Here is a 13,310-nt window from a genome sequence, read left to right as displayed (position 1 = left end):
AGTTCTTTGTATTTATCCTGTTGACCCTCAAATAGGATTAGATTTCATTTTCCTACAAAACAAAACATCCGTTTTTTGATTTTTAGGAATCAACCATCTGTGCTCCCACTTTAAATCACTTCTCTCAAACTCATTCTGCATCTTGCTCCTTTCCAGCACCATCAAATACCTCTGTTAAAATACAGAGCATCAGTGGAAGGACGACAATCTTGTTACTTGCTGAAGAAAGTTAACTTGGATGACATACCTGCTTTTAAAAATCCAAGAGGAACAAAACCTACACATCAGCTTTAGAATTTCAAAAGCTGCTTCCTCAACTCTTCCACACCACTTTACTCTTTGGGGACATTCAGCAGCAATACCAAACAAGCACAGAAAAGAAATGGAAGAAGAAATGCAGATAGTCAGCAGCTGACCACCTACCAAAATACATTTTAAATGCAGTTCCAAGTTCTCCAAGAGCAAGTTTGAAGTGTAAATGGAGACACTCACACAAAATTACTACCAGGTGGTACTTTTGGCATTTCCTTGGGCTTTCCTCTTCATTTTTTTTTTATCTCTCACCTAAGGCAAGAGAAAAAACCCCAAACAAACACAACCTTTCAGGCAGAGAAAAGATGTGGTTGCTCTTGAAGAAAGCATTTCATTCTGCCTGGAGAAGAAGCTGCTGGGAAAAATATTAGCTTTTAGCAAAATGGCACTGTGCTGTTGCACTTGTTCTAGCACTGGGAGAAAGAACAGGCCCGTCTGTAAGGCTCCTGCAGCTCACCCTGGCTGAGGGTCATTGACCACTGAGCACTGCAGGCATCACTGGCAACAACGATGGTGGAAAATGGGGAGGGAGCAGGATAAATAAATGTTTGCCATTGCCTTAGCCAAAAAAACCCCAGACATCAAAAGCAACCCACCCTCAAAACAAAGCTATGAAAATAGTTTGCCTCTGAATTTAAAGAACTTCAATTAACTCTATGATGTCTGCTTTTGGTTCAGCATTCATCAATCTGAATTTGAATATGCACAGGGTAATGAAAGGTAACTGAAGCTTAAAAATCATGTCTATTGACTTGTGCATAGCCTATACTGAAGCACATTAAAAAGCAGCGTTTTGCTTGAAATCTGCACGGTATTAACTTCATTCAGTCTTACACTCACTAGGTAATTAAATACATGAAGAAATAGATTTTTTTTTTTTTTATTAAGAATGCATTATTAATTAGGAAGGCATGGCTTTAGTAGAGTCTGCTGATACCAACATTACTCAGCTAAGTTCAAAGTATGAACACAAGAACTTGATGACAGAAGCAATGTTCATCAGAGCCTCAACAAGAAAGTTGCAGTTCCAAGTTTTTCAGATGTCCTACACTTGCTAAGGCATCTCCAGAAAGAGGAGTCAACTGAAAATAGCACAGGAAATTTGAAACCCATTTCTCTTTTTGTCTTTTTTTCCTGAACTTTCTTGTGGGCAACAGAAAACTCCTAATATGTGGAATGCAATGTAGTTTTTATGCCAGAGTCATGAGTCATCCCCTCAGTTCCAACCTGATCCAATGCTCACTTGAATCTTGGAAAGGCTCAAATCAGCAAGATGAAATTTCAATTGTATTCATGAAAGGAGCTCTTTACTCTCCATTCCCCTCCCTCCCCCAAATACATCAGCACCAAGTGAGAAAGGCTCAATTTGAAAAATAATTATTACACAATTAAACTTGGACATAGCTAGTTTGCTACAAGTTCCAGCAGACAGACAAACGAGAGCAGAATCAGAGGTTATCAACCTCAATAGAAATTCCAGCTCATGCTTTCCCCAAAAGCCTCATTTAATTTATCCAGGATTAAAAAATAAAAGAGAAATGAAAAAAACCACATAAAAGCATTTCACATAGTATATAGTGAAATGCTATCGTTTCCACCTGAAATATTCATCATCATTATTATGTTTTTCCATAGTAAATTACAAAGTCTCCTGCACCCATCTTCCCAATATCTCATTCTAAGTGCTTGCTACTTTAATCCCTTAGGAAGCAAAAGGAGCCTCAGGTGTCTCTGGATCAACAGAAACTAAACAACACAGCTTGACAAAGTATATTAAATTGTCAATCAACTCAATAAAGGTTTTCCACTCCAGAGATAGCTATCACCAGCTGATGAATTTGGCTAGGGCAGGTTTAGTGAAGAAAAACTAGGTCTTTATTACCAAATCAGTTAGGAGTTGTTCTACCGTACTGCCCGTAGGATGGGAGTATAAACACCATATTCTTCACAGCCTCATCCACAAAGAATTCCACCTTCAAATTAAGGCTGCTTTGGAGTTGGACCAAACCAATGAAAACTCACTCATCAAACACAGTGATGGCAGCATGCTCAGTCTTTGCAATACAAAACTGGCAACTAACAGCACATTCCTGATCACATCTCCAAGGCTGAGTGTACAGAACTGCAGTGGTGGCCAGGCCCTCGCTGACTGCCAAACCTCCAGCCATCATCCCTTCCTCTCACAGCGACAGGGCAAAAAATAACAACAGCAGAAACTGGAAAGCTTAAGCTAAAATCACAAAGGTCATTGATGAAACAGACTGGAGTGCTTTAGAAACTAGCACGCAGACTTAGCTGAAAACAAATCTTATTGATCACCAATTACAATGAATACTTAATTCTGTTATTCTGCATTATTATTAGACAGTCAGAGGCAGCCAAGCTGACCTCAAGCATGCTGAAGCATCGGGGCCAGGCAGTGCACATCTTCCCAGGAGCTGATTTACCCATCGTTCTCAAGTCAATTCACCTGCACACAGCCCCACCGTACAACTGCTAGGCTGCAAAATAAAAAAATAGCTCTGCTTAAGAGTCAAACCCCAGGACATAGACCATATGAAAGGAAGAATGAAACCTGCAGCATTTGGTTGACCTTCAATGCCCTGAGAAGATGACAAATTCCCCAAGATGAACAAGTGCCCAAAATACAAAGCAAAGGACTGACTTTTAGGGATCAAATGTTAAATAGGCCTGCGAAATTGGAGTTGTTAGGTTGCACATGAAAGAAGGGAAAAAAGAAAAAACCACCCCAACCCTCAACTGCAATTTTACATCCCTCTTGGAAAATTTGCTTTAATAAGAGAGAGGAATGGATACAACCTTCCCCTCACCTGGAGATTTTAATCAATTCAAGCCATTTCAAATCTGGCAAGAAAGCCCTACCACAGTCCCCATCAAACAACATTGCCTTTCATTTTTGCTTCTCATGACTACTTCAGAGCAGTCTAAATAACAGCAAAGAAGGAAATTCAAGTTGCAATTCAAACACTAAGCTCTGGAATCCCATATTGCCTTCAAACAACTGCATGAAACACTAACTTCATGCTCTATGCTCTCCAATACATAGAAGCCATTTATTTGCATAGCCTTTGGCTGCTAAAGATGGAACCTGCATTTCTAGGAGCAGATGGGCCTGATTCTCACCTTCCCCCGACACACATGAGCAGTGTGGGCCCTGCCTTTCTGGGCACCTCACACTTACTTGATTCAAACTCTTGACTTTGCTCTCTGGAACACTGCCCTTCCTGAATCCAGCCCAAGCTACGAAGCAGCCACACACCTGCTGAAGTTGCCATTCTTGACATCTGCCTCTCCCCATCAGGATGCCTTGCAAAAACTATTAGGATCCAATGCTGCCCGTGTCTGCTGCAAGGAGGAGCTCTCTGGCTTTTTTACTCCTATCTTTAGAACATTCTCTTTCTAAGGTCATGACAGCTGGGGACAAATACAGAGCAACACCTTGAAGCATTAACAAACAGAAGCAACAGAAAACAGAAGCTGCTGCATTTCCTGTGGCCATTTGAGGGTGAAACTGCAAGTGTGAAAATATTGCAGTTCTGTCATTCAGGAAGAAGCACACGTTCCAAAGGAAATCCATTCAAAGCAGATTATACAGCATAGATTTGTTATCCATTTGAAGTTATTAACTGGAAGCCAAAGAAAGATTTCTTTGGTAGCCTCACAGGTTTATCTTCAGCATTTATAATGGAACAGTTACTCTGCTTTAAATTTAAGTGTTTCTTTCCCCCAACAGTCTCATCTACCTCCTCACCAAGCTGATACGGAATAGAGGAGCACAGATCGTGTGAGGAACAGATTTGGAATTACATAAATGGACTTACCATGTGGCTACAACTGATATTTCCAGCTCTGTGGCCTAAGAGCATCCATCCAATGTCCTGCCAGTCCAGCACTTCCTGATGGTATTTGAAGCCACTGCTTCCACACAAGTTAGAACAATGCACTTCTCCTTTGAGGTCATCTGGCTGCTCCAAGTGCAACAATGGAGCCACCAAGTTCCACTTGCAAGGTCAGCATTACAAATTTAAAACCTTCCTGTTACAAAAGGTAAAGGCTCTCCAATCCTGCTGGAAACAAGAGCTTTGAAGAAACCTAACTCTTCCAACTTCAGCTTGCTTCCAACTTGAACGGTATCAGCTTTTTTAGATAATAAAGGATTGTCTGTAGATTACTGTGGATTAAAATTAGAACTGCAGACCTGACTATTAGTCTCAAGTTTGCTGGTGTGAGGAAGGTGATGGTCCTTCTTATCCATCCCTGGAATCACCATCATGCACTGTCTTCACTATCTCCAAGAGGTATTTTTTTTTTCAACGTGGATAAACTATTTTAGGAAGTTTGGAACAGGGAGAATGGCTGCCTTCCATACAAATCAAACAGGTTCCATTTCCAAGTGATTACAATTGTATCAAAGTCTTCAGGCCCAAATAGGTGTAGCCTCTGTGAAATACAGAAGCCCTTATGAAAGGCTCACTCAGAAGGTGTGAATAGAATAAAAAAGAAATTCATTATAAAAAAATGAGGAAGGAAAAAGCCTTCATTCCCAGCACTGCAGAATTCCAGCCAAGTAAAATCTCACTCACTTTACAATGAAAGGAAAATATTTGAGTGGTGGTGTCAGGGAGAAGGCGAGGATATACAGTGCCAGGGAGGATTCTGCACTTAGAGATGCTGAGTATCCAGCCAAGAGACAGAAATTCAATTGCCAAGGCATTTGAATGAAGTCAATTAAGTCACATCACCTTTTCTATTTCAGTGTTTCCATCTGACAAGAAAGCAAAGGCGGGCAGCAGAAAGCAGGTGAGCTGCTGCACTCAGGGGTAGGGATCAAATGAACTATGCTGGTTCCATATGCACTATGGGAAAAGCAGGCAGAAGAGAGGAAGAGCTCTAAAATTAAGATGGAATTTTAACCTCTTCCTTCTCTGTTGACACTGACTGTAGGCATGTCTAACAGCTTTTCAGACAATTGTGTTTGATTTTGTTCCACAAACCTTACCTAGATCCACATTCATTAGCTGACTCTCTGCTGCCATCAAAATTGAGGGAAGGAACACCTTTTAGCACTGCTTAGAAACAGAGGAGATCAAACTAAACTCTGCAGCTCCAATGAGCGAAGGAATTATGTCCTATCCACCTTCATGAAGCCGCAAAGACCAAAATCTCTTGAGAGCGTGCCATTTCCTTTCAGCCTTGTGCACTGAGCCTTCAGCTCATCACGGATCAAAAGATGCTGCACTAAATTACAAGAAAAATGACTGCATTCTGTTTAGTTGCAATCCTGGTAGTCATAACAAATCTTGTGTGCATCAGATGGCCTCCAGAAAAATCACATGCAACAGCAACACCATCCTCAGATGCTCTCCCAGTACCTTACCTAATCATTGCTCCGTCACTGGACAAGACTTGTCCCCACCCTTCACACCTACAGCAACAAACCTACAAATCTTCCAAACATTTCTTCAATTCCACACCCCTCCGGAACATTCCCGCTTAAAACCGCACAGCTGCCCACGGGACAAAGGTCCAGTGTTACAAGCTGCTGCTCTCCCTCCACACAAGCCCCTTGCACATCTTGCACTGCTGCTCTGAAACTGCACAATTTGTCAGCAGCACCATTAGACTCAGAATTGGGAAACAATTCCTTCTGCTGGGTTAAGTTGGAAACAGTTCAGGCTACAGGAGTTCTTTATTATTCACCCTCATGGAATGCCCCTGCCCTTCAGAGCTCAAGCACTCCTGTGCAGAGCATCTCATGGAGCCAAAGAGAAAGGACTGCTGTCCCAAAAGAAGAGTCTGGGAGGAACTCCCAGTGTCCTTCATGCCTTGAGAAAGCTAAGGAGCAGTCACTGATGGCCTAAAGGGTACAAATTCAGTTCAGATGACAAATTTTCCAGGGTGATCCCCCTCCTCTTTATCTTCTAACACAACTACAAACAAACCAAATGATAGATTTCACAAGGAATAAGGGATGTTTAAAAGCAAATCTCTAAACTAAGCCTGGCATGCTCACCCAGGAGTTCAACACAGCAAGGCAGGCACTCTGCACTACCTAGTTCATGGCAAGAGATTTCTAAACTCTACCAAATGAAGTGAAGAAATGAAACAGAGAGCAATAGAACCGTATTTTAATTCATTTCAAGGCATGGAATAACACAGAATCTTTTCCATGAAACTAGGGCATTTTTCTCCCTTATCTAGTGCCCAAGTAAGATTAGAAATTGGGAAAAAAACCACTGAAACTGCAAATGCATTTTGCCCCCAGCTAGAAACAAAAGGTAATTATTTGAAAACTAGAAAAAACTCCAAGAGGAAACGTAAAACATTATGGAATATGTATTATTTTTATCACCCAGAATTCCCCATGTTAAAGGCACAGAGAAAACCATCATTCAGAAGTGGGAAAACAGAGGGACTGTACAAGTGAAATGGAGTTCTGACAAATGATGCTGTGTAGAATATGGGTTCCCAAACCAACAGAACAAAGGCACCCCGACAGCAGCAGCCTCAGAGATTGTACATTGCAGCTGAAGCACGGGGGTTTCTGTAGATTCACCTTGTAAACTGGCACACTTACTTGCCAAGGCTGCTGAACTTCTTTCACCTTAAACCACAAAACCTCCCAGTCCTTCCACAGCAATCACTCCATCAAATCAAGGCAGACCAAAACATGTTCTTTGCGCTGTTCACAATAAGATGAAGTTATGTGCCCAAGAGATACCATTTGAAGTCAGAAGGAACAAGCCAGCAGGTGTAGAAAACTGGTATTTGAAGAAGTGACAAAAAGACAGCAAACTGAAGCCCATGCTTAATACAAAACCCCATGATTAATAGAACACAAATGCAGATGGATATGATAAGCTTGCACTGTCGAAGCTAAAATCATTTCTAACAAAAATCACCACATTTCCAAGAATTCAGTACCACTTGTGGTGGCCACTCCTGATCTCTACATAATATGTCAGCAGTTCAATTGGCAAGAATCTCTTTATCTAGATCCAAGCAGGGAAGAAGTCAAGGTCCCAGTGATATGCAATTCTGTAGCTTCATTAGAAACCTTTCATCCTGCAATAGTTGAAATCCAAGCGAGAAAAGAACCTGTTTGGACACCAACTATCCTTAGTAGCAACGTTTTGCAGCACGCAATTTGAAAAGGTTAACCTGCCAGGCAATAATACAGACAAGAAAAATGAAAAGGAGGGCAAGGAGAATCATCTGCTGCTGAAACTGCTCTTCTACAAAAACAAAGTGATATGAAGATTCAGCCCGTGAAGAACACATTCCTCAACCAGGAGAGAAAAACACAATTCTTAAAAATCTCCTCTGTCGTTCTGATTGGGAACGGTGGGAAAGAACGACACGGACTCTCAAGGGAGTCACAACAGGAGAATCTTCTCTACTTTATTACTCTAGGCTTGTCTAATAGACAGATACGTGGAAAGTACAGAAAGGAAACTCTTATTGCTTAGTAAAGTGCTACATCACCATCATTGGTCAGCGGGGCTCACCACCCCCCTGACTTTCTCCTGCAAGGAAAACAAGAGGACAGACAAACAGCACCTGGCAGTTGTTTTCTGTCTCTGAGGATTGTTTTGAAATCCTCCTATGAATTCCCAGGCTAGCTTCTCGGGCAGGACTGATAGGCCATGGGGCCTGCAGTTTCTGCAGCTCTCTGCAGCCTGCTCCAAAGCTAGCATCCATACTCTCCACTACATAAGAAATAGAAAACTGACTACAAATCACGTGTTCACTACTTGTTGCTTGTTCACTACTCAGACATCAGAATTACTACCACAATACTAGAAGAACAATCCAAGAAACATATTCCAGGGATGCATTTTAATTCATTTGCTGCTGCCAGCCGTGCTGTGCTTTGCTTCTATCCATCCACCCTGCTGCAAAAAGGTTCAATTGTGTTTTCACCATCACTTCAAATCAGCTCTTGGACTCACAGCTCACCACAGACCTCGAAACAGGAGGCAAAGATCTGCACCACTTGGCCTTTCAGAACTTCTCACCCATCTATGACCTTTCTGGGGCCAGCTTCACAAAATGAGGGGGAAGCCATTCCAAAGAACACGACCAAGGAAATCACACAGCACTCGGGATTTGTTCCAGGCATCAAATTTTTAATGGATGATGTGAAGTAACACCGAAGCAATTCCTGTCCACAGAAAAAAAGATTTCAAATGGTTTTGTCTCAAGGACAATCACTGGAGGTTGAAAGTTTCTGGGGCTGAAAGTTACATGAGGTCCTCAACACTGAGCAATCAATATCCCCAGAGTCTAAACTGTGAAATTACTACCTGGGCAAGGAGAACATTTTCAGGATTTGCAACTCATCTCAAAGCCTCAGTAGAACTCAACCAGCAGAATTCCCCTGAGATGGCACTGTGCTCTGGAAGCCCTCAAATACTCACTAAAACAGACTTGACTTTCACTAGGACAGCTGCTCATGAAAATCTGGGGTAAAACCTATGGGAAGTGGCCATGTGCACGCATATTCCTTCTTCCCACAGCAGGCACAATCAAATCCTCCTTTGAATGGCCTCCAAGTTGAGCAGCACTCATTGGCACAGCCTCTTCTCCCACAGACAGGCCAGCGAGCAACACGGCAGCGCCAGCCAGGTGGGCAAGGACAAGAGAGAGCAGATGCCAACAAGGCTTGGAAGCTGGGCCAAGGGAGGTTTACGCTGGCCATTGGGAAGAACTTGTGCCCAGCGTGGGCCATCAGATACTGCAATGGCCTGACAGGGGCTGCTGGAGTCATCATTGTGGCACGGGTGCAAGGCAAGCCAGGCCGCAGCGCTCGGGCCCCGCTCTGCTGGCCATGCTTGCCGCCATGGCTCCCAGCTTGGACTCAACATTCTCTCAGGGCTCTCTGCAGCCAGGGCGTTCTGTGCTTCTGTGACATCACAGCCTCTGGGGACGGCACGCTGGCTGGCAACTGTCCCCAGCTGTTGCTGCGCCCCAGTGCCCAGGCACAGCTGCTCGCAGAGAGACGCCCAGAGCCTCGGTGCTGCTGGCAGAGCACTATGGCTGCTCACGGCTCCTCCGCGCTGCTGCAGCTTTACGTGCTGCTGCTCTTGGCTCATCCCCTCGACCCTGTGAGCAAACCTGAGCGCAGCACGGATGCCTCTCCTCTGCTTCTGGAGGATTGTCATCTGGACGAGTCGGACCCTGAGCGCATCCGGTGGGCGGCCAGGACATTCCTGCTCATCGACCTGCTCATCATAGGAATGGCCATGGGATGGTCGCTCGGAAAAAGAATTCAGAGACGCTGGCGAGAGGTGAGGAGGGGGGTGGGGGGTCAGGCAGGCGGGATGGGGCAGACCTTGAGGGCCTCTTGGGCACCCTTTGGCCAATGCCCTGCGGCAGAAGGGGCCTGAGCTCCTGGCTGGGGAATGCGGCCCAGGGGCTGAGCTCCATGGACAGCACCAAGCAGAGGCGGCAGAGCTCTGCCTGCTGCAGCCTCTTCCCCGGGCCAGCCCAGCCCAACTGGGCCCGAGTCTCTGTCTCCCAGGCCAAAGGCAGCCCCACAGGTGCCGGCCCCGCTCTGCCCCTCTGCCTCTTCCATGGGGATCCCTGTGCTTTGCCTTGCAGCGGAATCTCCAGAGCCCTTCGGGCCGTGCGGGGCCCCGCCGCCATCGAAGACAGGGCTGTCCCACGGAGCTGATGCAGCTGCTGATGGACAACCGCGACCTGATGCGGCTGCTCCTTCGCGACAGCCCTCAACCAACCACCAAGATGGCGGCAAAAGAGGGCAGTGACAGGAGACTCCGCACCTCCCCACAGCTCTGACCTCCAGCGTCGCGCTCCAGCTACAGAACCTTACGGGGAACGGGTGACCAGTGCCCAGCCCAGGCACTGCGACGTTCCCCACCTTACAAGTTAGCCACACCCCTGTTGTTGTTCGATTCCCCACCACGTTTCCCCCAAGAAGTTGACCTTTCCCTTAGTGTTCAGTTCTAAACAGTTGAAGCATTGAAGTTTCTTAGCCTTAAGATTCTTACCCCATAGTCTTCTAGTAACGTTGGATTGTAGATTTTAGAAGTAGTCAAGTGAATAAAGTTCACGTTTTCTACACGTTGCTGTGTCATTTTCTTGAGGTTGCACCTGAGACCTGGGGACTCCTTGAGAGATGGCTTTGCATGGCAGCTCCAGACTGCCTGCAATGGAGAGCCCCAGTGCCCCAGCAGGCTTTGCAAGAGCACGGAGGGCAGCGGGAAAGAAGAAGGTGGCCAATATTCACCTGCCTCCAGCTTCCAAGGAAGCTTGCAGTCAAGCCCTGTCTGCCCTTTAGGGGGGACCCTAAAGGCCCCGGCAGGCATCACCATGGCCCCAGGACGGGGGGCTTGCAGCACTCTGGGGCACCAGGAAAGGAGCAGGATCATCCCTGGAAAGCTGTCTGGAGACAAATCCAGAGACGTCTCCCCTGGCATCCAGGCAAGGGCTGAATACAGGCAGGCAATTAGATCCACAGGCTGCCTGGGCTATGGCACCAATCAGTCCTGCTTCATAGATTTCGGGGGGCGGGGTTATACATATATATATATATATATATATATATATATATATATACACGCATATATGTATATATGTATCTACATCTGTATTTAGTTCTTTGTATTTATCCTGTTGACCCTCAAATAGGATTAGATTTCATTTTCCTACAAAACAAAACATCCGTTTTTTGATTTTTAGGAATCAACCATCTGTGCTCCCACTTTAAATCACTTCTCTCAAACTCATTCTGCATCTTGCTCCTTTCCAGCACCATCAAATACCTCTGTTAAAATACAGAGCATCAGTGGAAGGACGACAATCTTGTTACTTGCTGAAGAAAGTTAACTTGGATGACATACCTGCTTTTAAAAATCCAAGAGGAACAAAACCTACACATCAGCTTTAGAATTTCAAAAGCTGCTTCCTCAACTCTTCCACACCACTTTACTCTTTGGGGACATTCAGCAGCAATACCAAACAAGCACAGAAAAGAAATGGAAGAAGAAATGCAGATAGTCAGCAGCAGACCACCTACCAAAATACATTTTAAATGCAGCTCCAAGTTCTCCAAGAGCAAGTTTGAAGTGTAAATGGAGACACTCACACAAAATTACTACCAGGTGGTACTTTTGGCATTTCCTTGGGCTTTCCTCTTCATTTTTTTTTTATCTCTCACCTAAGGCAAGAGAAAAAACCCCAAACAAACACAACCTTTCAGGCAGAGAAAAGATGTGGTTGCTCTTGAAGAAAGCATTTCATTCTGCCTGGAGAAGAAGCTGCTGGGAAAAATATTAGCTTTTAGCAAAATGGCACTGTGCTGTTGCACTTGTTCTAGCACTGGGAGAAAGAACAGGCCCGTCTGTAAGGCTCCTGCAGCTCACCCTGGCTGAGGGTCATTGACCACTGAGCACTGCAGGCATCACTGGCAACAACGATGGTGGAAAATGGGGAGGGAGCAGGATAAATAAATGTTTGCCATTGCCTTAGCCAAAAAAACCCCAGACATCAAAAGCAACCCACCCTCAAAACAAAGCTATGAAAATAGTTTGCCTCTGAATTTAAAGAACTTCAATTAACTCTATGATGTCTGCTTTTGGTTCAGCATTCATCAATCTGAATTTGAATATGCACAGGGTAATGAAAGGTAACTGAAGCTTAAAAATCATGTCTATTGACTTGTGCATAGCCTATACTGAAGCACATTAAAAAGCAGCGTTTTGCTTGAAATCTGCACGGTATTAACTTCATTCAGTCTTACACTCACTAGGTAATTAAATACATGAAGAAATAGATTTTTTTTTTTTTTATTAAGAATGCATTATTAATTAGGAAGGCATGGCTTTAGCAGAGTCTGCTGATACCAACATTACTCAGCTAAGTTCAAAGTATGAACACAAGAACTTGATGACAGAAGCAATGTTCATCAGAGCCTCAACAAGAAAGTTGCAGTTCCAAGTTTTTCAGATGTCCTACACTTGCTAAGGCATCTCCAGAAAGAGGAGTCAACTGAAAATAGCACAGGAAATTTGAAACCCATTTCTATATTTTTCTTTTTTTTCCTGAACTTTCTTGTGGGCAACAGAAAACTCCTAATATGTGGAATGCAATGTAGTTTTTATGCCAGAGTCATGAGTCATCCCCTCAGTTCCAACCAGATCCAATGCTCACTTGAATCTTGGAAAGGCTCAAATCAGCAAGATGAAATTAAAATTGTATTCATGAAAAGAGCTCTTTACTCTCCATTCCCCTCCCTCCCCCAAATACATCAGCACCAAGTGAGAAAGGCTCGATTTGAAAGATAATTATTACACAATTAAACTTGGACATAGCTAGTTTGCTACAAGTTCCAGCAGACAGACAAACAAGAGCAGAATCAGAGGTTATCAACCTCAATAGAAATTCCAGCTCATGCTTTCCCCAAAAGCCTCATTTAATTTATCCAGGATTAAAAAATAAAAGGGAAATGAAAAAAAATCACATAAAAGCATTTCACATAGTATATAGTGAAATACTATCATTTCCACCTGAAATATTCATCATCATTATTATGTTTTTCCATAGTAAATTACAAAGTCTCCTGCACCCATCTTCCCAATATCTCATTCTAAGTGCTTGCTACTTTAATCCCTTAGGAAGCAAAAGGAGCCTCAGGTGTCTCTGGATCAACAGAAACTAAACAACACAGCTTGACAAAGTATATTAAATTGTCAATCAACTCAATAAAGGTTTTCCACTCCAGAGATAGCTATCACCAGCTGATGAATTTGGCTAGGGCAGGTTTAGTGAAGAAAAACTAGGTCTTTATTACCAAATCAGTTAGGAGTTGTTCTACCGTACTGCCCGTAGGATGGGAGTATAAACACCATATTCTTCACAGCCTCATCCACAAAGAATTCCACCTTCAAATTAAGGCTGCTTTGGAGTTGGACCAAACCAATGAAAACTCACTTATCAAACACAGTGATGGCAGC

The 13,310-nt window shown here is 43.9% G+C and overlaps 1 protein-coding gene across 2 annotated transcripts; it reads left to right on the top strand.

Annotated features, from left to right (window-relative positions):
* Positions 1-9,301: 9,301 nt before the first annotated feature.
* LOC147653719 (uncharacterized) lies at positions 9,302-12,564 on the top strand. 2 transcript variants are annotated; one of them, XR_015285749.1, is made up of 4 exons: positions 9,312-9,623; positions 9,937-10,223; positions 10,443-10,779; positions 11,108-12,564. XR_015285749.1 is itself a non-coding variant. In XM_086885293.1 (2 exons), the coding sequence occupies exons 1-2, from the start codon at positions 9,369-9,371 to the stop codon at positions 10,132-10,134; spliced, it is 453 nt and encodes a 150-aa protein (XP_086741419.1). In that variant the 5' UTR covers positions 9,302-9,368; the 3' UTR covers positions 10,135-10,419. The 2 variants fall into 2 exon arrangements, 1 of the variants encoding a protein (XP_086741419.1); XM_086885293.1 differs by lacking the exons at positions 10,443-10,779; positions 11,108-12,564 and having other exon boundaries at positions 9,302-9,623; positions 9,937-10,419.
* The last annotated feature ends 746 nt before the right edge of the window (positions 12,565-13,310 follow it).

The sequence above is a fragment of the Cyanistes caeruleus genome, chromosome 4, assembly GCF_971803275.1.
Source record: "Cyanistes caeruleus chromosome 4, bCyaCae1.hap1.1, whole genome shotgun sequence".
Lineage (NCBI taxonomy): Eukaryota > Metazoa > Chordata > Aves > Passeriformes > Paridae > Cyanistes > Cyanistes caeruleus.
This window is presented reverse-complemented; position numbering and strand designations above follow the sequence as displayed.